The sequence below is a fragment of the Ostrinia furnacalis genome, unplaced genomic scaffold, assembly GCF_004193835.3.
Source record: "Ostrinia furnacalis isolate ACB-3 unplaced genomic scaffold, ASM419383v2 OfSCF5329, whole genome shotgun sequence".
Classification (NCBI taxonomy): Eukaryota; Metazoa; Arthropoda; class Insecta; order Lepidoptera; family Crambidae; genus Ostrinia; species Ostrinia furnacalis.
The window spans coordinates 144,924-168,531 of NW_021135568.1; the positions used below are offsets into that span (position 1 = coordinate 144,924).

The following is a 23,608-nucleotide window of genomic DNA, read 5'->3' on the forward strand; positions in this document are numbered from 1 at the left end:
ATAAATGTAGTTAAGATAAAACTAAGCTAATTCCAGAACAAAGCGCGGGATTTAAAGGACCCCAGAACCTTCGTTATTTTCTTCTGGGCGTGCTTTTTGGGCACACAAGATAGAAACTTTATGTAAGGAAAACTTTAATTGAAAAACTTGGATACGATTTATATTTTCAACTAGGTACCTACCCTATCTCAATTTATTTATTAATTATGTTAATAAAATCAAAGAAATATTTCTTATGGTCATGTCGCGGTTGTTATTATAGTACTTAGTTCTTTTAGAAAATGAGGGCACTATTCTCTAGATTTATCTAAGTCGCCTGACTATTTGTACTCATTCTGCCAGGTTTCCACTATTAAATGTAGGGCTTGGCTAGCCTAATCATTACGGACTAACTGGTCTAAGTGAAGGCAAACTGGCCAGAATCTACTGGATTTAATCCTTAAGACTTGCGTCAACTTACTTAATAGACCGGAAGTGAGTTAAGTACCAACAATTATTCCTTTGTTTATTCTAGTTACGTTCCTAAAATTAATTTTTTTATAACTAAGTTCTATGTATTATTCTCTACCCGTAATTTTCCATTAACACAATTTTCATTTCTTCATTGCCTGTAGGTAAATAATTTTCATTTTCATTTAAGGGAAATTGTAACTCTATTCTACGCAGGAAGCTGTAATGAAGTTACAGTACTTGAGTAATAGTCCTACGCTAACTTTGTTATTATCGTTATTAAGTTTCACTTGAGTTTTCTCTGTTTACACTAGATGGATACGATAATATTGAATATCGGCAGTCAAGAAAGAAATTCTATACGCGGGAAAAGTACACCAGATGAGACAAGGCGGGAAGACGACGTCACGACGCGGGACCCTGAGCTTGCGTTTTCTGAAAAGCGGTCGTGGAGTTTGCGGGCTAAGGTGGATAATGACTTTTCGCGGAATTTTCTAAGGTGAGTTTTGTTTAGTGAACCTTATTGCTGGGGTGTAGAGTTAATTTTAGAAGAATGTTAGTGAGAGAAAGCACTTTCCGGTCGTGCGGCGAGTTGTATGACGCAGATGCCGGCGTGGCCGAAGCCGCGGCGGCTGCCAGTTGGCTGCAGCCCGCGCTCCCGCTAGGACCGCGTCCCGCCGCTGCTCCCGACTCTGCGACCAATCGTGCTCATAAATGATATCGAAAAGTTTTGGATCCACATAACACGGCGACTACTTCGCGGTCAAGGTGAGCCACTCTGACATTTACATTGTTTGTTTAACTAAATGCGGTAGTAAATATTTGGAAGTTTATGGAACGGTTAAGACTTCACTTAGTATGTCATTATATTTAATAGCAAGCCTAAAATATTAATTGTAGAGCTGTTTAAGTTATATCAATAACGCCCTACTTAATAAATACTGATGGTCATTTATTTATTTACTATTTTTTTAATTAAGTAATAAGCCGAACAATCGGTCGGCAAGTTCTTACGAAGATATCGCATACTCGTTTATTCAAATCACACTCGTTACCAACTTTCACGGAGCGTGCAGTATTGCCGATCCGATTCGAAAGATTACTGCTTGTAAAAAGTGGTCAAGTGCATTAACAAAATAACAAATAGTTCTAATGAAAGTGAACCATAAGATGACGTAGTTAGTAAGGAAATATAGTAGAAATAATGATTAAGCCACAACGTAGGCAAAAACCAAAAATCTGAGATATTTTAGTGTCATAATAGGTATTCTGTTGTGAGAATAATTTAATTAACTCAACAATTTCTATATGATTATCGAGTTAGTCTGCGTATCCAACACTTGATCGTTAGTCCAAGAATGTGCTGAATGTTGTGGAATCAGTAGCGCGTTGAAGTCGTTCTAGGAGGAGCACGATACGTCGCTACATCTCTTTTGGCGCGAGCGAGCGCTAATTGGTATCACTGCGCGCGCTTTACATATTCCGTAAAATATCCATCTCGCTTTGAAAACGAAAGTTGACGCCGTTTAGCGGGACTGGGCTAATAGGGTCAATATGCCAAAGCCAAACACCGGAAGGAAAGCTTAAAACCGTTGCCAACTTGAGTTCACACGAGAACCGCTCATGCCAAGACGCTCAATAACCAGTTAACTAAATCAAAACTCTGGATCAGTACAAAGAACTGTTTCTAAAAATAAGTAAGTTGTTACATGACTCAATAGTTTCACTTGGTTAAATTGAATGTATTGATTGAGTCTCCTCATTATTGATTTCAGTTAATGTATCTCATTAAAAATATGAATCACAGTATTTTCTTTCTATCTGAACTCTATCGCCGAAACGTGATATAAATACAACAGTTTTAACGACGTAAATATTTGCTGTGTAGGCTTATAACAAAATGACACTATTTAGGTGGCGCTTCAGAAACAATAACATTCTAAATGCAAGCATGCATAAAATTTTATTCTTAGTCGTTTACAGTCTTCTTTAGGGGCTTAATATTGTCATGTGGACATCGTGTGACCGTGCGCATAGTAGTTTGCTTATTAACTGATCAATTAGGTAAAGGCCATAGTGACCTTCGTGTTGAAGACGTGCAGAGTAATAGATTTTTAATTGCTCTTTCATGATCACATCCTTCTCGGTCCATCTGTGATAACTTAATCACAGGTATAATCCCTGGAAGTGGGTCTTAAAAATATTGTTTTCATCAATTCGTTTATTTTAATTTGGAAGTATTGGAATATTACGAACTGGGATTGGTCTTAGTCGAGCTTTCAACTGCGTACCTACCTAAATATGTAATACTAGTATAATACATGCGGCAAGAGTGCCAAGTGTTATCTTACTTCAGTTACTTCATCGTCTTCCATGAGGCGCATCTACGAGTATTACATTTAACCGGGGAAGTTTTTTTCGATAAGTTCCCATATCGGTTTCAAGGCTGACACACAAAATCGTTATACTGTAACGATCAGGTAATTTCATCGTATTATAGAGTGCGATGCACCGTGATGGTGCGGTCCACTGACCCAATGACCTTTGGTGCGCGACCGGTTGCGCGGGCGCAACTGGAGCGTCCGCCGCTTCCACCTAAACTCTACGCTGATGACATTAAAAAGAAAGCCCTGGCGGCATGTTACGAATGTGAATAACGAAAGTGAAGCGTACAACAAAAACTTGAGTCATTGCGGCCCCAAGAATGCGTACTGTTACCTACTTGCATAAAATATTGTTTACTCACTTTTTTACGCAGAATTACAAGAGAAATTGACATTGAAATGTATCCGTTATTTTGTGTATTTGCCTCCCCAATCCATTTGGTCAGCATTGGAAATACGAGCCAAGATTGTTTCCATTTATCTTAAAATATAGATGCTCGTATTGCTCCTGCTCCTGGAGCGGAGAAAGCCTTAAATAAGTACCTTTCTTGGGAAATATTAAAAATGGAAACATAAGTAGGTACTACTTAGCTAAGTAAAAAAATGTAGGTAGAGTTACCGCCATATAATATACCCACCTGATAAGACCTAAGTATATTCCTGAAAGTATCGTTTATAAACATGGAATTACCACAAAAGTAGGTAATTTTGTAATAGTCCCAACATACATCAACATATTTCATAAATGGGAAGCTTATCTTTCATAAATAGCCTTACTACATTATTTTCATTAAGTATAATAATATTTTATAAGTATTATTATTGAACCTAACATAAATAAGTGCACGGGCAGCCCCGTAATCAATAGGCGTATTTATTCATTAAGTACACTCGNAAAAAAAAAAGTTTTTTAAAGTCTTCGTGGAAGATGTATGTAAATATTAATATGCTATTATTCATACGGAACTTTATTAAACAATTAAATGCAAATATTTACTTCGTTATTGTTATGGAAATTTAGATATTTTAATGTTGCAATATTTTACATATTTGTACATAATTTCTTCATTTTTAAGAGAAAAATTATGAAAAAAATTGACAATATGTATTACCTCCTTCTCGATTTTTTAGTGCAATAAAAAAAATATCACACAAGTGGACTTGCATACTTCTTCCAGGGGGGGTGCGACATAGTTATTGCGGACTAGTTAGATATTAATTAGTCGATGTACTTGGGCCTCTGATTTTATCATTATTATTGGAGAGTTATCTGATTTCCGAACATATACCTTACCGTAGGCGGTCCAACAGTACTTGTATTGTTTTGTTTTGGCGAGGTCCCTGGCGAGGAAGTGCAATCGGGACCCTCTGGGGGTCAGCTGCTCCGATACAAACACTCGCGTGTCCTCCGCGGTACGTAGGCCCAAGTGTTTGGCGCATATTTTGGACTTAGTTTTTACATTAAAGTTTCTACACAACTTTAAGATGTTGGTTTTTACGATGGTAGAAGAGGTTTCAAGTACTATGGGTGGGTTCTGTGGTTCCTTTTTTCCACGCACCCTGTATATGTCCTTGATGTCTTCCTTACGCAGGTCACCGCCAATAGTGGTAGATAAACCCAAAACCATCTCGATTAAATCCTCCTTGGATTCGTTATTCTTTTTCGGAACGTTTTTTATTTCTAGATTGGACTTTCTAAGCCCAATTTGTAAGTGTTCAATTTTTTCCTCCAATAAAACTATGTGCTCTCTGTCTTCTTTTGATTTATTTTCTAATTCGGTGATTTTGTGTGTCAATTCCAAATTTTGGGCGGTCAAAATGGCTACCGATTTTTCTATGTTGGTGTTTGTCTCTTTTATTTCTAGTAAAGTCGATGTGATACTTTTAATTTCCTTCTGCTGTTCCGTCCATAATAAATGTATCATATTTTTTATTTCTTCCTTAAAATCTCGTAAATCCTCCGTTGTCACTTTTTTACTGCGCGAGAATACATATTGCGTCGGAGTAGCATTAATATCATGCTGCGGTGACTCACCCGCCTCGCACACGGACATATCGGCCGCTCGGCTCATGGTACCAGGATAACACGGCGTCGAGAGAGGTAGCAGTTACGTCACGCAGGCACCGCCCACAGCACAGCACGCTGACGTGGGGCGCGCGGACTGTATTGGTCGAGCGATGCTACGCCTCCCGCGGCGGACAGCAAGCTGTGGGCGGCGTTGTGGCGGCGTCGACAGCACGGTGGGGCGCAGCGGGTACCAGGCGCACACCAGGAGCCGCGGTCGAATATTACCTCCTCGCGTTTATGCACTCCTATTTTTGTAGTCGATTAAATCGCGCACTTTTACTTTATTTTTCGGAATTATTTTTGAATAAGTCTCAGTGTTAAATACGTCTGAACACCTCAGAGGTCCGGGGGGAAGAGGACCACAAGTTAACACAGTTGAACGTTACAATAGAACTATTATCACTTGCATATCAACATTTGTCGAAAATGATCACAGAACTTGGGACGTTTTTATTCCAAAGGTTCAATTTGCGATAAATAACTCGGTAAACGAGGCTACTGGTTTCACGCCATCTTTCTTAGTCTATGGTAGGGAACTTGTCACCTGCGGTACCCACTATACAGACTCAGAATTAGGCAACGAAATCTTATTTTTACCTCGGGATATTTATGCCGAAAACTTAGGCTGCCTTTCTAGTATTTTTAATGACGTACAGAAAAAGTTATGGTATGCTCACGAAAAAAATACTTCACACTATAATCTGCGTCGAAAGCCAGCAGAGTTTAATGTGGGAGATATTGTTATGAAGCGCGCTTACGTATTAAGTGACAAAGACAAAATAGTAAAAAGTTAGCACCAAAATTCATTAAATGTCGTGTGACTCATAAAAAATCGCCTTTGGTGTATGTCCTAGAGGATATGTCAGGTAAAGATTTGGGCACTTGGCACATTAAGGATTTAAAATTAGTAGGCCTAAATAAATAAAAAATTTTTTTTTGTCGTTAATTAATGTTTATTATAATGACTTTACCTCGTAAAAAAAAAAAGAACATCTTAAGTATTATGTTTGTATGGGTTACCAGTTCAATGTATAGCAGGAACCTATTTATGTAAGAATGCGTCATTATACACGTGCTTCGTCCTCGAGATTAGTATACTTACCTATTTATATTAAACCTAACTTTATAACAACACTATGTAGTAACGCCTAGCGTAGCCACTTTTGCACTTAGTTTAAATTTATTTATCACTTCCGGTTTGAGATTAAAATCTTCAAACGGAAGTGATACAACTGACGGTTTCTATTAAAAAATTAAAAAGGAACCGGAAACACGATTTTCCCCCTCCAACCGACCCCGCCTCTAAGAGACACTGTGGCGCTCTCGTCATTCGCAAACTAGTGCTCAGCCACTTCGCACGCTTCATTCCAAAATGCCGAAAAGAAGACATGGAGATACCATCGAATACCTAGCAAGCAAATTGAAGAAACTTGAAAAGAAGATGNAGGGTTTATTACATGTAATAAATACATTACACCGTGCGAAAGGGGTCGAATCGCTAGTAAATTAATAAAATATATTTTTACTATCGTAGCTTTGAAAGCTACCGATATCGTTATAATGTGGCAAATACAAACTGATAATGTGTCGTCACTAACAGCAAGCGGACTGATAATATCAATGATATCAATATTGGTACTGTAAGTATAAACGCCAAATTGCCAAGCCGCCTGCTTGAATATTGTGGTAGGATCAGTATAAAAGATAATGAGACGTGAATAGTACGTTTCAGTAAAGATGTTGCGCTTCGCAATAACAGTCAGTGTGATACTGACGGCAGCGGAGTGTTCCGTGGTCGTCACGACCACAGGCCCCGTGCGGGGGACGCTCGTGGAAGGAGAACAAGTTTCTTACTACGCCTACTTGGGAATACCATATGCAGAAAGCCCAGAAGGAGAATTACGTTTTAAGGTTTGTTATTTTTCTGATAGACGTCACATACCTAAACCCTCACATGTGGATTATTCACAAATGTAAATACTTTCTGCAAAACAAAAAAAAATATCACGACGATTACTATAACAATCGAGAAAAAAACATGATAACTTCATCTAAGTAGAAATTGTAGTCTTAATTAGAAGTTCATGGAAATGTGGAATGTTTTCGAGTTACATATTTTTCTTTGCTCAGGTGTTGATGTAGAATTATTTTAAAATCTTATCAAATCATGATTTTCACCAACAGTTAGCATTCATGTGCATTTAATTCATAAGTAACAACAATAATGAATACATTTTTCGCATTTTTTTTGTTCCACAGCCCCCCATTCCCAAACAACCATGGACTAATGTGTTTAATGCAACAGAGCAAGGTCCGGTGTGTCCGCAACCAGAAGGAAAGTACACAAGAGATCAAATGAGCGAAGATTGTTTATCCATTAATATTATGGTCCCGGTAAACAGAACGCAGGAATCTTTACCTGTATTCGTATTCATTCATGGAGGAGGCTTTAAAAGTAACGCCGGAGATATTAATATATTTTACGGACCAGATTTTTACATAAAAAGAGACGTTATTTTAGCAACGATTAATTTCAGGTACTTACATATTTGTTTTATTCTACTTATGAAGATAGAAATTTAAGCAGTAGAATCAATACATTTTATTTGATCAAGTATATTTATTGGAGGTGTACTATATTAATTCAAAATTTTGTTCAAGTAGTGTTGATTTTCGTACTTCTAACGATAAAATAATGAAACTTAAATAAAACAGCGCAATTTTAGACAGCATTTTGCATTATTTAGCAAAACCCATTATCGAATTTTTAATAGACTTAGTTTAAGACTATAGGTACAATCATTTCGCTATTTGTAATGTTTAATTATATTTTTTTTAAATGTGTTTCAGGTTAGGAGCATTAGGATATCTATCACTCGACACAGAAAATNTGGTATCAATTTAAAGATAAAAGTTTAATCTTTAAAATGGTGTCACTTTTTTTGTTCCTAACAAATTCGTTAGTACACAAGTTCGCGTGGAAACAACTTCATGTAAGTGATTCCATACTTTTGCTCGCGAGTGTATAAATAAAATAAGTATGAGGTAAACTTGTGTCAGGATTTATAGTGACTCATTCGTAAGTATTGTTTGTATTCCAGATGATGTCCGCGGTATCAACAACTGGTGTAACCAAAATTCTTATTTTATTGTACACTTTGGGACCATGTTTTGCTCAGTCGTATTTGGAAAGTACTTTAACAAGTGAGTATCTCCTAGTAAACTTCTTTAGTACTTTATTCAAATTTATCAAGCATGTATGTATGTATCCTGGTCCGCCCGGCCCTTACTAATCGATATTAATTACCGCAATAGGAGTGTTAAAAGTGGGATTTCTGAACCTAATTCAATTGATCTAGCTGAAGAGTTATCAACGAACTTGGGAGAAGCGGAGCCTCGTGACAACGGCCTGGACCTGGAGTTCAGGTACCATGACCACGACCAGCTGACGCGCTACCTGCGCGCGGTGTCCGCCAAGTACCCCGCGCTCACGGCCCTCTACTCCATTGGGAAATCTGTACAAGGTAATTTGAGCGTCCATCGATTTGGCTGGCAGCCAACCTAATTATCGTTCCTTTGATCGAGGTACCCAGATTCGCTTACCTAACTTCAGGCGATGTTTTGTTTTAACTTTAACAAAATAACGTTAATTAACCTTAATAATAATAGAAACGTTTTACGTTGTACTCTATTCCGAACTTTGAGAGAAACGAATATAAATTGAAAATGTAGGTATATCGGTAAAGAAAAGGTTCTTATGCCTTACTATTCGGAGGTCTATTTGAGATTAAAATAACTACTATTTATTCTATTGGTGTCACTAAATCTGACCATTAATAAACTGCAGCGAGTAGCAGGAAAAGGCGATGTGACGATGCCATTATTTTTATCGGTTGACTCAGAAGCCAGGATATTAACCGCGATTTGATTTAAATTCCATTGCAATTATTGCATTAGCAAATCTTGCCAAGTCAAGTTGTTCCTAACAGGTTTCGACATCTGATCAGTATTCACGGCAAAACAAACATGTCCTCATTCACTTCATCACGAAGAATAAATACTAAACGTACCTATAGATAAACACTAGCAAAAGCGTAGATATAGGTAGGTACTTGAATAAGTATTAACTAACGTAATTAACTTTTTTAATGTAATGTAAATCCTAAATATTTAAGGAAATCCTTATATCCTTATTAGCTAGGATATAAGCCACAGGTACCCACCTGGGTATTAGATAAAAGTAAATAGAGTCAAAATCTAACTAAAGCTACGTTGTGTTATAAAGTAGAGTCGAATGCCAAAGGTCTAAAAACGTGGAAAGAGACACAGGAATTTTCCGTGAATAGGTACATTATTTTCTCCGCAGGTCGCGACCTGTGGGTGATGGTGGTCTCCGCGTCTCCATACGAGCATATGATCGGCAAGCCCGACGTCAAGTACGTGGCCAATATCCACGGCAACGAGGCTGTGGGCAGAGAGTTGCTGCTCCATCTGATTCAGGTTCCAAAAATACTTTCTTCTAAAGATTCTGATACTAATACTTTCTTCTAAAGAAAGTCCTAATGCCTCAAGACATACGATATCAATCTTACTCAAGTAGCTAGATACGTCACCACGAAGAGTGAATCAAACTTGACTACCTAAGTAGTCTTATATTTAAGACCGTACTTTTCCGTTCATCAAATTGGGTTTCATAAACTTAATATCCTTAATTTAATTTGGACATGTCTTTTCCTTGAATTAGTCACGGGGTCATGACACATCATTTAGGGTGGCTCTACCTATTCTACTTTATTAGTATACCCAATAACTCCTAATTTATGAGACTTCCTGACGCATACTACGTTGTTTTTCAGCACCTAGTAACATCTTACGACACCGACGCGTACGTGAAATGGTTGTTGGACAACACCAGGATCCACCTGATGCCCTCCATGAACCCGGACGGTTACGCCATCTCCAAAGAGGGACAATGTGACACCATACACGGCAGGTGGGCAATCATCACAACAATAGGAAAATAACCTGTTAATTACACTAAAATGAAGCCGCATACCGGAACGCAAATATGATTTCGTCACATTCACGCTCATTATTCGATAAGTAGGGACATTAAACATTTGAAATGTATTATGAAATAGCTTTATTCCCACACCATTTGTAACGGCCAACTTATTTCCCATCAATCTCTAGTTAATAGTGTACTTACTCGTAGCGCCCACGTTGTTAATTCGTCCTATTGAATTACGGTGCAATAGCTGTAATAGTTTAAACTAACATAATGAAATGAAAGCTATAATCTATAATAATGAATATGTGTAACCTTACTCAATATGTAAGTCGTATTAAATTATAATTAAAAACTTTGAGTACGCAATCACGAAAATTAGTACCTATCGGTTAATTTGCAAATGGGTATTTAGACGTGAATAAGACTGATGATAAATATTGTCGTAGGTACGCAATAATATTACACTGCGATTAAGTCAGATAGAAGACGATTACATCAAAAGTTAATTAGGTTTATCAATGAAGCACGGAATTTCGGTCACGTGCACGTGTTTTCGTACAAATAAGTACTGACGTGCATGTGTTTTTTCATTAATAGTCAACCATTACTTATATAATAAAATTTTACCATAATCACCTTTCATTATGTACTTACATACATTTATCGTCAAATATTAATATGTTTCACCTTCATCAAGATGGAGTGAGGATGAAGAAGGATGACGTGCATTGGGGATGTTTAAATGTACCTACTGCATTGGATTGAGTTCTCATAATATTATTTATTTATCGTTCAATATTTTTAAGTGGAAAACAGTGATCTCTTCTGCTGAAGAATGTCACATGTCTTGTTTTTATAATTTATCAATACCCGGACACTTACGCCTTCTCCTAAGGATACACGGCAGGACAATAGAAAGAAAGAAAGAAAGAAAGATACATTTAATACAATAGGAAAATAGCCTGTTATGAAAGTCTTCAATTGCTTCAGGCACAACGCTCGTCGCTACGACCTGAACCGCAACTTCCCGGACTACTTCAAGGCGAACACGAAGCAACCGCAGCCGGAGACCGAGGCCGTGAAGGAGTGGATCAGCAAGATCCAGTTCGTGGTGTCAGGCTCGCTGCACGGTGGCGCGCTTGTCGCCTCCTATCCCTTCGATAACACGCCCAATGCTAGTAGGTCACATTGTAGTACTTACAGTCTTGATTAACTAACTTGGTAAGCTAACTTATAGCTAATTATTGCCTAAAGGCACATTGCATTGGTAACCCCTCTAATTTTCCGATGTATGGCGATGATGATTGTCAACCATTAGGTGACCCACATTATACGGCAGTATTAATGTGTTTTCACTTGCCTATTGCCTCTAGTCTATTTATTTTATTTTATTTATTTATTTAAGGACAGCTAACAAGACAGACACAATTAACAGGAAAAAAAAAACATTGAAAACAATACATGTTTATAGTGTAGCCTTAATTAAAAGCTGCCACGACATGTGCATAGATTGCGTGGAAGCGTAGTATCGACTAAATTAAAAAACACAAAAATTTAATTGACTGTAGGTATAAGAATTTAATTCAAGCCAGGAATCCAGCATATCAACTGCATGTCTTAGATAATAGTGACTGAAGGTAGAATATAGAATATAATATTTAAATGCAGTTTGATATCAGACCGCTGACTGAAATGTAAAACCAGAAAGTAAACCAGTAAACCCAGAAAAGAAAGCATAAACACCAGCAAAGATGACAATATGCACAGCTATGAATGTAGATAGCGAAATATTATTAGTCTATGCTATACATAAACATTCGTTTCTGACATCATAATGCTGCACGATTGTTTTCTAATAATGTTGTTTTTATTTACGCTGCACCAGGATTATGCAGATCCTCAGTATTATGCTCGGGTGACGTATACAATTTTCGAATAGCGACTAATGTATCTGATTGTTCCCCATAAATAAACCAAAGGCTCTAGATGTATTCACTGTAGTTCACTAGTAGTAGTAGTTTCAGACCTGGCTCCTAAACTGTGTAGGTAAACTGTATTTCAGGAGTCAGTGTCTTCCTACAGTGGCGTAGCTAGGTAACCAAGGGCCCTGGGGCAAATAAAAAAATGGGGCCCCACTGCAATCTAAACTGGTTAGGTTTTATCAAGTTTATTGACATTAAGCTTACTTACTCCTGATACAGCTTTCGAATTTCTCTCTATTTATTTTGAAAATGGGAGTAATTTTCACAGTTCAGTTCAATTGAGATTTTCTGGTAAGGATTCGGGGGCCCCGTTGCACAGCCCCGCCTTGCCCCTTAGTAGCTACGCCCCTCTCTTCCTAGTACCTAAATGAACACATACGTCAGAGTCTTAGTTAATTCATCTATCAACTTTTTAAAAAAAATATAGTTTTGAACTTAGTCGTTATCAAATGTCGGTTTAATAAAAGATAACTATAGTAAAACGGGCCGACTCTGATGCTTATTTTCATGTTTTCTAGAATACAAATTAACGTGTATCGTTTTCCCGTGCATATCCCCTAAACGCAGTGTTCCAAAGCTACGCGCACTCGCCGTCCATCGCGCCCGACGACGACGTGCTGCGGCACCTGGCGCTGGTGTACTCGCGCAACCACGCCAAGATGGCGCGCGGCGTCTCCTGCAAGTCCGGCTCGCCGCGCTTCGAGAACGGCATCACCAATGGCGCCGCTTGGTACCCTCTAACAGGTTTGTGAAAGTACTCTATTAGAAAGAGACCCTACTTCACCTTTTAATAAGTTTTTGGAAATTTCGAATTGGACTGTTGGCTAAGCCTAAGCGCAGACCATCGACTTTTTGTGAGCCGAAAGTTGGATCGGGCTATTAATCAGTAAGGACAATGAACGAACATGTATGAAAGTGCGCACATTGGTATCGGCCGATTCATCATACAAATTAGAATCGGGCCCAACTATCGGCCGACTAAAAGTCTGCAGTCTGCGGAAATCCAACTGATACTGCAGGTTTTGAGGCTAACGTTGCTGTATGACCTTCCGAGTCCACAAGGCACTAGCCAAGAGTGGATACCTAGGCATTTCTTTCCTTACGGGTTAGATAACATCATCAAACGAAGTTCGAAAAATATTTCGGAGCAGCCAGCTGTAAACCAACAGTTTCTAATTTACTAGTTTTGTTTGATTATTTTTAAAAACCAAGGGACTTACAACATGTAGTATTATGCAGTACCAGTAGTACTAAATGAATTCGACTTTCTTTCGGCAGGAGGCATGCAGGACTACAACTACCTGTGGCACGGCTGCATGGAGATCACGCTGGAGATCTCCTGCTGCAAGTACCCGCCAGCCCATGAGCTTCACAAGTACTGGCTCGACAACAGAGAGGTCCGTATTAGTAGCGTCTCTCAATCACAAAAAAAAAACACAAGAAAGCTTTAACAATCGTTTCAATACGAGTGAGAAAGGAAAATTAGTTAACTCAACAATCTAGATTAAAATAAAGTAATTACGAGTCGCAATCACATTTCAAATATAGCTTTTTTGGCAAAAAATAAAATTTTCTTACTAAGCTAGAATCCTAATACAGTGGAATTTTAATGAAATAATAGTATCTACGTCTAACGATAACGTATTAATTTAATCAAAAAAGATTAGAGATAATATTTGCGTAGATACTTAACTACGCAAATATTTGACTCCTTTGTTTGTTCACGTTTTTTATTTGATTGATTTAACGGTGATTCATTACATTTACATCGCCCGTGAATAAAATTTCGCTCGGCACAATGAGCTTAGTCGATTTTATAAACACAAAAAAAAGCTATCCATTTACGTAAGTAATTTAACTAACTCAACAACTTACCTAGCATTTTGAACTACATATTGTGCAAACATTTGGGAATGAGATAAAAGACGCGATACATAATTTTATATCTCATTCCCAAATGTTTGCGCAATAGTTTCTAGATGACAGAAACCGAAATGAAATAAGAAAGCGATTGAAACAAAAATTCATATTGAGATTATTACTTATTTAAAATAAATGATAACATAAGTATAGATGCAATCAAAGACACTGAGGGTCCAATGTTGAAAGATGAGTTATAGTGCCAAGCATCAACGGGCGCGTGCATACCGATGACGGCGCAGGCGACCCTGGCGCCGGCGTTGCCCGTGGTCAGCGAGTCCGGGTGGTCGCCGCGCCCCAGGTCGTCTTCCTGCTCGTGCAGCACCAGCCCTCGCCCCAGAATGTTGTTCCGCCCTCGGAGCGAAATCGTACCATCGACAAATTGGAAGTTGCTCACGGGAATCTGGGCCCCGGCAAATATCACGTTTCCCAAATCACCGACGTGTCGCACTTCGTCGTCTCTCCCTCCGTGTTGAATGTTGTCCGGATTGAAGTGAGCACCGGTCGTAAGACAAGTATCTACGTCTCCCAATTCGTGGATGTGAAATCCATAGTGACCTTCCTCGAGGCCTACTATAGCGCCAGAGACCCTTAACCCTTCGTCCGTTTCGGTAAACAATATTTTACCAGTCACATTTTCAGTTCTAAGATATGCGACAGCTACTCGGTGTTCATTATCAGCAAAACAGCTCGCAACACTCGCTAATACTAAACACACTGCGAAGCAGAAATACATCTTTTAACAACACGACTGGTTTGGTTTAGAGTTTGACAAAGATTAGTTTTTCACGTGATGTTGGTAGACTACATTATCGCTAAAAGATAGATAGTAAATAAGTAACTTATCAGCAGCAGAAAGTAGATCAACATCAAGTACTTAATAATGTTTTGGAAATAATCAAATAAAAGGATTTACAACAAATAACAATGTATTAAACATTTTATTGTGTAGGTATTTAATTCAATAAAACAATAAGACAGTCTATAAAGCTAAGACTATCGATCTTTGCAGGGGACGCACCTAGAACCGAGAATATTTGCTTGTTCGGAATGATCACATACCTACTTCCACGAGCAACTAATCTGATAAATATGAATGTGTCAACAGTCGCTGATCAAGTTCCTGGCGGAGGCTCACCGCGGCGCGCACGGCTTCGTGACGGACGAGAGCGGCAACCCGGTGGAGCGCGCGTCCATCCGCGTCAAGGGCCGCGACGTCGCCTACCACACCACCAAGTACGGCGAGTTCTGGAGGATACTGCTGCCCGGGACCTACCGGCTCGATGTGAGTGACTATTTTCGTTCTATCTTGATCTTATTTGGTTAAGCTGTGTGGAGCGCGCGTCCATCCGCGTCAAGGGCCGCGACGTCGCCTACCACACCACCAAGTACGGCGAGTTCTGGAGGATACTGCTGCCTGGCACCTACCGGCTCGATGTGAGTGAACGTACTGTTTTGGTTCTATCGTATGTGGTTGAACTGTGTGGAACGCGCGATTATCCACGTCAAGGGCCGCGATGTCGCCTACCACACCACCAGGTACGGAGAGTTTTGGAGGATACTGCTGCCCGGGACCTACCGGCTCGATATGAATGAACGTACTGTTCTGGTTCTATAGTAAAAATGTGGTCGAGCTTTATGAAGCGCGCTTATCCGCGTCAAGGGCCGCGACGTCGCCTACCACACCATCAAGTAAGGCGAGTTCTAGAGGATACTGCTGCCCGGGACCTACCGGCTCGATGTGAGTGACTATTTTGGTTCTATCTTGTTTGGTTAAGCCGTGTGGAGCGCGTCCATCCGCGTCAAGGGCCGCGACGTCGCCTACCACACCACCAAGTACGGAGAATTCTGGAGGATACTGCTGCCCGGGACCTACCGGCTCGATGTGAGTGACTATTTTGGTTCTATCTTGTTTGGTTAAGCCGTGTGGAGCGCGTCCATCCGCGTCAAGGGCCGCGACGTCGCCTATCACACCACCAAGTACGAAGAATTCTGGAGGACACTGCTGCCCGGGACCTACCGGCTCGATGTGAGTGACTATTTTGGTTCTATCGTATGTGGTTGAGCTTTATAGAGCGTGCGTGCATCCGCGTCAAGGGCCGCGGCGTCGCCTACCACACAACCAAGTACGGCGATTTAATAATGACTTCTTCTCAACACCAGCCCATATACCATGACCAATGTACACGTATAAGCGCAATGGAAAGGGCCTATGTATGATTTGATTTTATGTAATGTTTAGAATAATTTCTTGTCGTCATAATCGCGCATTTAACTAAACTCTAAACATTATTTTCCAGGTCGCAGCCGACGGCTACCTGCCACAGGAGGTGGAGTTCATCGTGGTGGACAGCCACCCCACGCTCCTGAACGTTACCTTACATTCCGCTAAGGTAGGTCACATAATAAGCAACTTTGTCACTAATGTTATACTCAGAATCTTGTATATAGCTCAAAATACCTAATGTAACTCTGTAAACTACCTGTAAATATAGCGGATTTAAGGGAACCATAGCGTAGCATTAATTTTATAGTAATTGGATGTATGAACAACTGAATAAGATTCATGGTTCAATAGTAAATAGTCACAAAAAATATGTTTATCAGACCGAGGACAGCTAATTTAATGAAATGACTTCATAACGTTAAATTATTCTATCTCTAGCAATTTTAAATAATTAACAAATAAGCATTTACTTACCTACTGTGATCGTAGGTGTCTAGTGGCCTTTGATATAAGTAACCATATAAGAAGTAGAATATTTGTTTAATTTAACTAGCTTATTTGTTATTTTATTTTAATCTCTATTATTAAATATGGAAAGGATTAATTACCTTTGCTTTTTCTTATTTACCAAGGTTGTTGCTGTTGTTTCAAAATCGTGTTTTTATCTTTTTCACAAGATTGTTCGTTAGTTGTTATGTTAAATAAATCGAGCACGTGTAGATGGCTACTAAACTCACGTTGGCGCCTTTTCCTAAAGATACAATTCTTTATATGATTGAAAGTATGTCTTGTGGTAAGGATGAAATGCCGAATTGAAAACCTTATCTGTTTCTTTAAATATAAATACAAGCCAACATGTACGGACGTCTGCACATCAGTCTAAACACTGTAGGTAGTTGAATTGATGCACTTTAGTATTCAAATGTAGAATACTGCTTAGTCTGATGAGCTGGCGTCTGCACATGCACGCTATAGCACTAGCATGTTATAAGGGTGGTGTGGTCATGGTTCAGTTGTGTGGTGTGGGTCCGTAGGGCTTCGAGGCGAGCAAGCCGCAGCGCAAGCCGGGCCGCGGAGCCGCGCGCGTCACCACCGTCGCTGCTGTCACCACCACCACCAACCGCTCCACCGGTTTCGCTTTCCCCGAAGATTAAACCGTACATTCATTGTTACACTTTAATAGAATCCGTTAATAGCATTGTTCCGACAATAAATTATTGAGCTAACGTTATTAGTCATGTATTCGTTAATGCTTCGCTTAAATGTACAAATAACCATTTGGTGTTGGGAAATCTGTGATCAATGTCCCGAATAAGTACAAACTCATAAAACCTATTTTTGTAGTCATGTTCAGAACACGTTGTTTAGGATAGGATCTTCTGAAGTAATAAATAGCAAATAACTTATTTTCATCTTTTCATCAACATACCCCAAACAGAATGATAGTTAGCGGACGATGAGGTACGTACAATTTAAATATTTTTTATCATTAACGGCCGTTTGGTGTATAGTGGTTCAGCAGAACGTACTACTATGCCGAGAGGTCTCGGGTTCGATTCCCGGCCGAGCAGAAATTGAAATGATGAATTTTAATTTCTTTGACGGGTCTAGGTGTTACTATGTATAATATGTATGACTGTATGTATTTAAAAGTATATAATTAGTATATCCGATAAGATAGTATCCATAATACAAGCATAATATTAATTGCTTACCTACTTTGAGGCTAGATGGCGCTGTGTAAAATTGTAAAACGATATTTATTTATTTATTTAATAATTATTATTATAAGAGCATGTGTAAATATGTAATGAGGTGTTGGTAAGTTAATGTAAATCTGTACATGAGAGTATGCGTTTTCTTGATTTTCTAATTTTCACAATCTTAATGCGTAGTATTTCGCAGAATTTGAGCATCGCCTACATTTTACATAATAAAAATGTATACCTATTTACTCAATGTGTCCTTGCTAGGGCACATCGTTTTACGCTTGGTTTTTACACTTCATAATTAAATTAAATATTTTATTGCATGCTCTCTAAATTAGGTACTTTTCCATCCACTTTTACCACTTTCATATTAAAATAATGTTTTCTTTTGTATTGTAACATTTGAAATCCACACATCGAGTATTTTTCTAAAAAAAATTGCCTGCGTGCGACAGATGTTCAGACAAAAACACTTCAAAAGAGTAAAATTAAATAGTCAAACACGTGAGTGTATTTATTACGGCCAGACCGTTTTATTGCTTAGAAATATAACTTAGATCACGTCTTCTTAGTATTTCTTTTATGTAGGTATCTGTTATGTGCAATAAAGTATAAACTACTTATGTATGTAATTAATTGGGATGTTTATGCATTTGCAGCGTATCGACGGTGGGCCCTACTACCGGCCGGTGTCGCTGCCGCCGCGCCCGCCGCCCGCGCCCGCCGGCTCCGGCATCTTCGCATCTCTCACCAACTCTTTTAACAGCTTCGTATCGAATATCTTTGGATAACTCTCTATTTATGACGCACGACTTGTAAATCTCGACAGCGGTTTTCATTTTTAAAAACTTTCTATACTTACCCGCTAGGTTTGTACTCGTCCATTTGACGAAAGAACCATACTGATTTCTAAATGAATCAATAAATCGTATTGCATCGCTATTATCAGACAGTCGTGCACCACATATTGTTATTTTTGCACACGTGTGCGAAGACAATGACTGCACATAATAATATGTCTCGTTTGACTAAGATGAATATGTAGGAACCGAAGCGTACGAGTACATACTTAGTTCTTTTAAAAGAGTGAGATAAAAAAAAGATGAAGCTCTCTTTGAGGCATAATGTAATGACCCTACCGATTAGATTAGCGTAAAACACGTATATTACAATTAAATACTGGCATGCAAATATACAGCTGTTTTCATGGCAATGCCAAAAATATGAGATCTCGAAAGGACTTTTTTTCCTTCGCGCTGTAAACATTGTAAATAGATTTATAGATTTAGAGCTATATTATTTATTTTAATTAATAAGAAATAAAAAATTGTTTAAGAAAGTCTATGCCTTTTCTATGTTCATTAGTAATAATTTTAAGCATTGAGCGTAGGGCTGAGACGTATAATTTAATTATTTGCACACATAACTAACAGTTGCAATTTCTTAGTTTCGATGGGAGATTCGAATGTTGAAGTATTTTTTTTTAATAGGTATTAGTAATTTGTATTACAAACTTGCAAACAAATATAAATTAGCATAAGATTTGTTCCACACAAAACACTACAATAACAGCACACCTTCCACTTTTGATATTGTACGTCAATACTATTCCACCTGTAAAAATAAAGACGCGTGACCTTTACCATGCTTTAGGCTATGGAATAAAATTATCGATAAACACTGTTGTGCGCTAAGATGTCATTGGTTGTGCGCTGTTTTACTATATTTCGATTAAATAAAGAACGAACGAACGAAGCCGAGAAAACGAACAAAAAGGCCGGCTAAGTAAGAACAGTTTCACACCGCTGCACCGGTCCAGTTTCTGAATTAAGATTTTTGGTTTAGCGTGTCCATTATCTAATGAAGTATGAACTTTTCATACCAAATTCATCCTTGAGTAGAAGATGACCAGGCTCAAGCTGTAATTCTCAACTCAAAAACCGGGCTTAAGAGATCAGATTCGATTATAGTATTAAAGGATTTCTTGTTTCGTTATAATACAAACTGATAATGTGTCACTAACAGCAAGTGGACTGATAATAATGATATCAATATTAGTACTGTATTAGACGCGAAATTGCCAAGTAGTGATGTACAGGTACAAGGCTCGAAGATGCTCGAGGCCTCAGAGTCCTTTTGTTTAGAACTTGGTGTCTTTTTTAAGGGTCGCCTCGTTTGTATGATATTGTATGAGCTCTACGACTTGGGAGTCTTTCAGAGCTCGAGTTTTATTCAGCGCACTGGTCTTTTTTCTGTGATCTAGTTGTGGTGAGCTGCTCATGAGGAAAGGAGTTAAAGCACGATAGTTTAAGCATCTACGGTGATCTTTATGACATAAAACATTCATCTTATTAAATTCTAATTTTGTATTTTATGGAAGGCTCACTTTCATTTTACTAAGACTCAAGCTCCTATGAGGGCTCAAGGCGTGACTCAGAGAGCCCACGTCTCGCCTAGGCACGGGTTTATACATCACTACTATTGCCAATTAAGGCGCCTACTTGAAAACTGTGGTAAGCCCAGTATAAAAGGTTCGAGTGGTGATTAATGCGTTTCAGTAAAGATGTTGCGCTTCGCAATAACAGTCAGTGTGATACTGACGGCAGCGGAGTGTTCCGTGGTCGTCACGACCACAGGCCCCGTGCGGGGGACGCTCGTGGAAGGAGAACAAGTTTCGTACTACGCCTACTTGGGAATACCATATGCAGAAAGCCCAGAAGGAGAATTACGTTTTAAGGTTTGTTACAAAGCATGGTGTAAGTAGTTCTGGTTTTTTGATGTTATGACTAGTTCGGGGAATGTAAATAGGTCACTTTGCAATTTCGGCAGACACGCTAGTGATTTAACATTTTTTTTTTAATTTGACAAGTGTTCGAGATTGTTTTTTAATGTTGTAAACCAATTTAAGATTGGGGGCTGTTAATCTTTTTATTGTTTTAAATCTTGTTAAGTAAATAAGTTTCAAATTATAGTGGCAATATATTCACAGTTCTGTATGAAATATGTACTTAAAACTTAATAACAATAATGGATTTATATTTATTTTTGCTCCACAGCCCCCTATTCCCAAAAAACCATGGACTCATATTTTCAATGCAACAGAGGAAGGCCCGGTGTGCCCGCAGTCAGAAGGAAAAAAGTACACAAGAGATCAAATGAGCGAAGACTGTTTATCCCTTAACATTATGGTACCGGTGAACAGAACGCGGCAAGCTCTGCCTGTCTTTGTGTTCATTCATGGAGGGGGTTTCAAATCTAATGCCGGAGATATCGACATGTTTTACGGACCCAATTTTTACATACAACGAGACATTATTTTCGCAACGATTAATTACAGGTATTTCTTTTATTCCGAGATTATAGTTACACATTTTACAATGACCTGTTTTAGTTGTTGCGGCGCTTCTTCTCAGCACTTGCCAAATGTTGGTCTCGAAGCGCTGGTAGGGTAAAAAGATTATGAGACATGTAGAGGCTCCTTAAGAGCAAAATGACGATTTGTAAGAACTATTTATTAGTCTAAACAAATAAAGAAATTTTGACTTTGACTTTGACTTAGTTATTATTGGTTCATAGAAAAGTTTGATGAGTTTTAATACAATGGACTTAGGCCCGATTCGACCAAACTTTTATCCGAGAATAACTCCTGGTATAATTGGCACATTGACAGATTCAGTATGGGAAATATGTCAAAATGACGAATAACTGACGATTTATTCTGAGATTAATATTTACCTACTCTTGTTTGGTCGAATTCACCCTTAGTAGACTACTCCGGTCTTAGAGGGACCTGCTAATTTTGGGACATTCTGTACTTTTATTCAAGACGCCGATATGATCAGTTATCTAGTCGTTTTGTTGTGTAGGTGTACCTAAAGTATAATTTAAATTTTTGTTTAGGAAGTGTCGATTTACAACAATTTCGATACGTACGTAACGTAACGTACTTCTAACAATTTCGATAAAATAATAAACAAAGCTTAATTTTACATAAAAATATGCATAATTTAGCAAAGACGGTACATATCGAGTCATTAGTGTTTAGCTGAAATTATTAATATGTTGTTTGTAATGTGGAAAAAATGCTTATTTTAATTTTATTGTGTTTCAGGTTAGGAGCATTAGGATATCTATCACTCCACACAGAAAATGCAGCTGGAAACGCCGGTTTAAAAGACGCATTATTAGCTTTGAAATGGATTAAAGATAATATACGGAGATTTGGTGGAAGCACAATAACTATCGGAGGCCAGAGTTCAGGCTCAGCTATGGTCCACTACCTATTGTTGACAGAAAAGTCCACGGGACTCTTTGACCGCGCTATGTTAAGCAGTGGAAGCGCCACGAATTTTAGATTTTTAGCAAAAGATCCAAAAGCGAATGCTCTTGCTCTCGCTGAACAACTAGGAATCTCAAATCACAGTAATATTGAAGATATTTTAAAAAATCTTACAAGCGCTGATGCATTCGATANGTTCGATATAGTCGATGCTCAAGAAAATATTTACAAAAATAACCGAAACCCAATGAGGCCATTTGGTCCGTTTGTGCCGAACGTGGAACAAGAATCAGACCACGCTTTTATCACAAAGCGTCCATTGGATATAGTAAAAATGGGAATACCACAAAATGTACCAATATATGTAGGTATGAATGCACTTGAAGGAGCTTACATGTGGCCTAGTCTTCACAAACTGTCAACCGACGACTTGAAGAGTAAAGTCCCTCTCTGTATACCACCTGACATAGAGTATCCTGATGACTCGGACGAGTACAAAGACTTGGTGGATTCTATGAGCGAGTTATATTTTGGCAGTAAAGACTTATCCAACTGGACACTCACAAAACTTTTTAACCTAGTTACAGATACCCAATATGCTCGCACTGTTGACTCCTGGATAAGAATCCATAAAAAGAGGCATGACAGCGCACCCTTATATTACTACGTTTTTGATTTCGATGGGGATTTAAATTGGGGTAAACTAACCTACGACATAGACTTTCCTGGCACTGTACATGCAGATGATTTAGGGTACTTATTCGTGACTAACATCACTGCGCCAATACTGAAGACTGCAGATGCTAGAAGTTTAAAAACACTGCATAATATGGTGACATTTTTAACGAATTTCATTAAGTACGGGTAAGTGTCTACTTCACTTCTTTTCCGTTAGGATTTATTGATTAAATTAAAGAAATAATTTAACTTAATTGTTGTTGCAGTAATCCATCCCCAAAAGGATATGGCGGGAAAGTAATTTGGCCTGAGTCTGGAAAACATGGACGTCACCTTGTGATTGACGACTGTCCAAAAAGGGTCACGCAAGGACCTTTTAAAAAGAGGTTTGACTTCTGGGAAAAGGCCTACAATAAGTATAATTCATATATTAACAGGAACGATGTCGACTTATAACTTCAGGTAAAATTTCAGTAAACAGCACCAGCTAATTTGGAAACAAACACACTAAATTAGAATAAGTGATTTGCTTCAGTTACCTGATACTATAGCAATGTGTTATAATCGATGATATGAGTGAATAAAAATATGCAATATAAAAAGTAAGATATTTATTGTAACAATATTACCACTAATTACAAAAAGTATTATAACTTAGTCTCAAACGGACAGTTTACTTGAATGCTTTAGAAGTAAATAATAAATTACATGTTGACCAGCACAATAAACTACTTATACCACGAAACATTACAATATAATATGCAGTGTAATATGAAAGGTTATTTTATCATCTTATTTATAGTGTATATTGAACGACCAATTTAGATAACACGATTCATTCTTTAAACTGATGATAATTGTAACCTCACTAACATTCGAAATGTAGATTGGCAAAATAGA

The 23,608-nt window shown here is 38.3% G+C and overlaps 4 protein-coding genes across 9 annotated transcripts; 3 read left to right on the top strand and 1 right to left on the bottom strand.

Moving 5' to 3' along the window:
- Positions 1-1,063: 1,063 nt before the first annotated feature.
- Positions 1,064-18,746, top strand: LOC114360961 (carboxypeptidase D). 6 transcript variants are annotated; one of them, XM_028315849.1, is made up of 13 exons: positions 1,064-1,218; positions 8,004-8,106; positions 8,262-8,426; positions 9,269-9,402; positions 9,759-9,895; positions 10,904-11,091; positions 11,799-11,828; positions 12,463-12,639; positions 13,174-13,292; positions 14,924-15,069; positions 15,222-15,252; positions 16,116-16,208; positions 18,411-18,746. In XM_028315849.1, the coding sequence occupies exons 2-13, from the start codon at positions 8,004-8,006 to the stop codon at positions 18,540-18,542; spliced, it is 1,455 nt and encodes a 484-aa protein (XP_028171650.1). In that variant the 5' UTR covers positions 1,064-1,218; the 3' UTR covers positions 18,543-18,746. The 6 variants fall into 6 exon arrangements, with proteins under 6 accessions (XP_028171650.1, XP_028171653.1, XP_028171652.1 ...); XM_028315852.1 differs by lacking the exon at positions 15,222-15,252 and adding an exon at positions 17,077-17,199 and having other exon boundaries at positions 1,065-1,218; positions 14,924-15,100; XM_028315851.1 differs by lacking the exon at positions 18,411-18,746 and adding an exon at positions 17,077-17,358 and having other exon boundaries at positions 1,065-1,218.
- LOC114360947 (juvenile hormone esterase-like) lies at positions 6,372-7,807 on the top strand. Its single transcript, XM_028315832.1, has 3 exons — positions 6,372-6,813; positions 7,162-7,439; positions 7,753-7,807. The coding sequence occupies exons 1-3, from the start codon at positions 6,640-6,642 to the stop codon at positions 7,805-7,807; spliced, it is 507 nt and encodes a 168-aa protein (XP_028171633.1). The 5' UTR covers positions 6,372-6,639.
- Positions 13,903-14,619, bottom strand: LOC114360966 (superoxide dismutase [Cu-Zn], chloroplastic). Its single transcript, XM_028315859.1, has one exon. It carries the CDS (start codon positions 14,549-14,551, stop codon positions 13,934-13,936), a length of 618 nt encoding a protein of 205 aa, XP_028171660.1. The 5' UTR covers positions 14,552-14,619; the 3' UTR covers positions 13,903-13,933.
- Positions 18,747-20,140: 1,394 nt separating the features above from the next.
- LOC114360960 (juvenile hormone esterase) lies at positions 20,141-23,516 on the top strand. The gene is made up of 4 exons (XM_028315847.1): positions 20,141-20,488; positions 20,808-21,088; positions 21,863-22,894; positions 22,975-23,516. The coding sequence occupies exons 1-4, from the start codon at positions 20,315-20,317 to the stop codon at positions 23,162-23,164; spliced, it is 1,677 nt and encodes a 558-aa protein (XP_028171648.1). The 5' UTR covers positions 20,141-20,314; the 3' UTR covers positions 23,165-23,516.
- Positions 23,517-23,608: the final 92 nt, after the last annotated feature.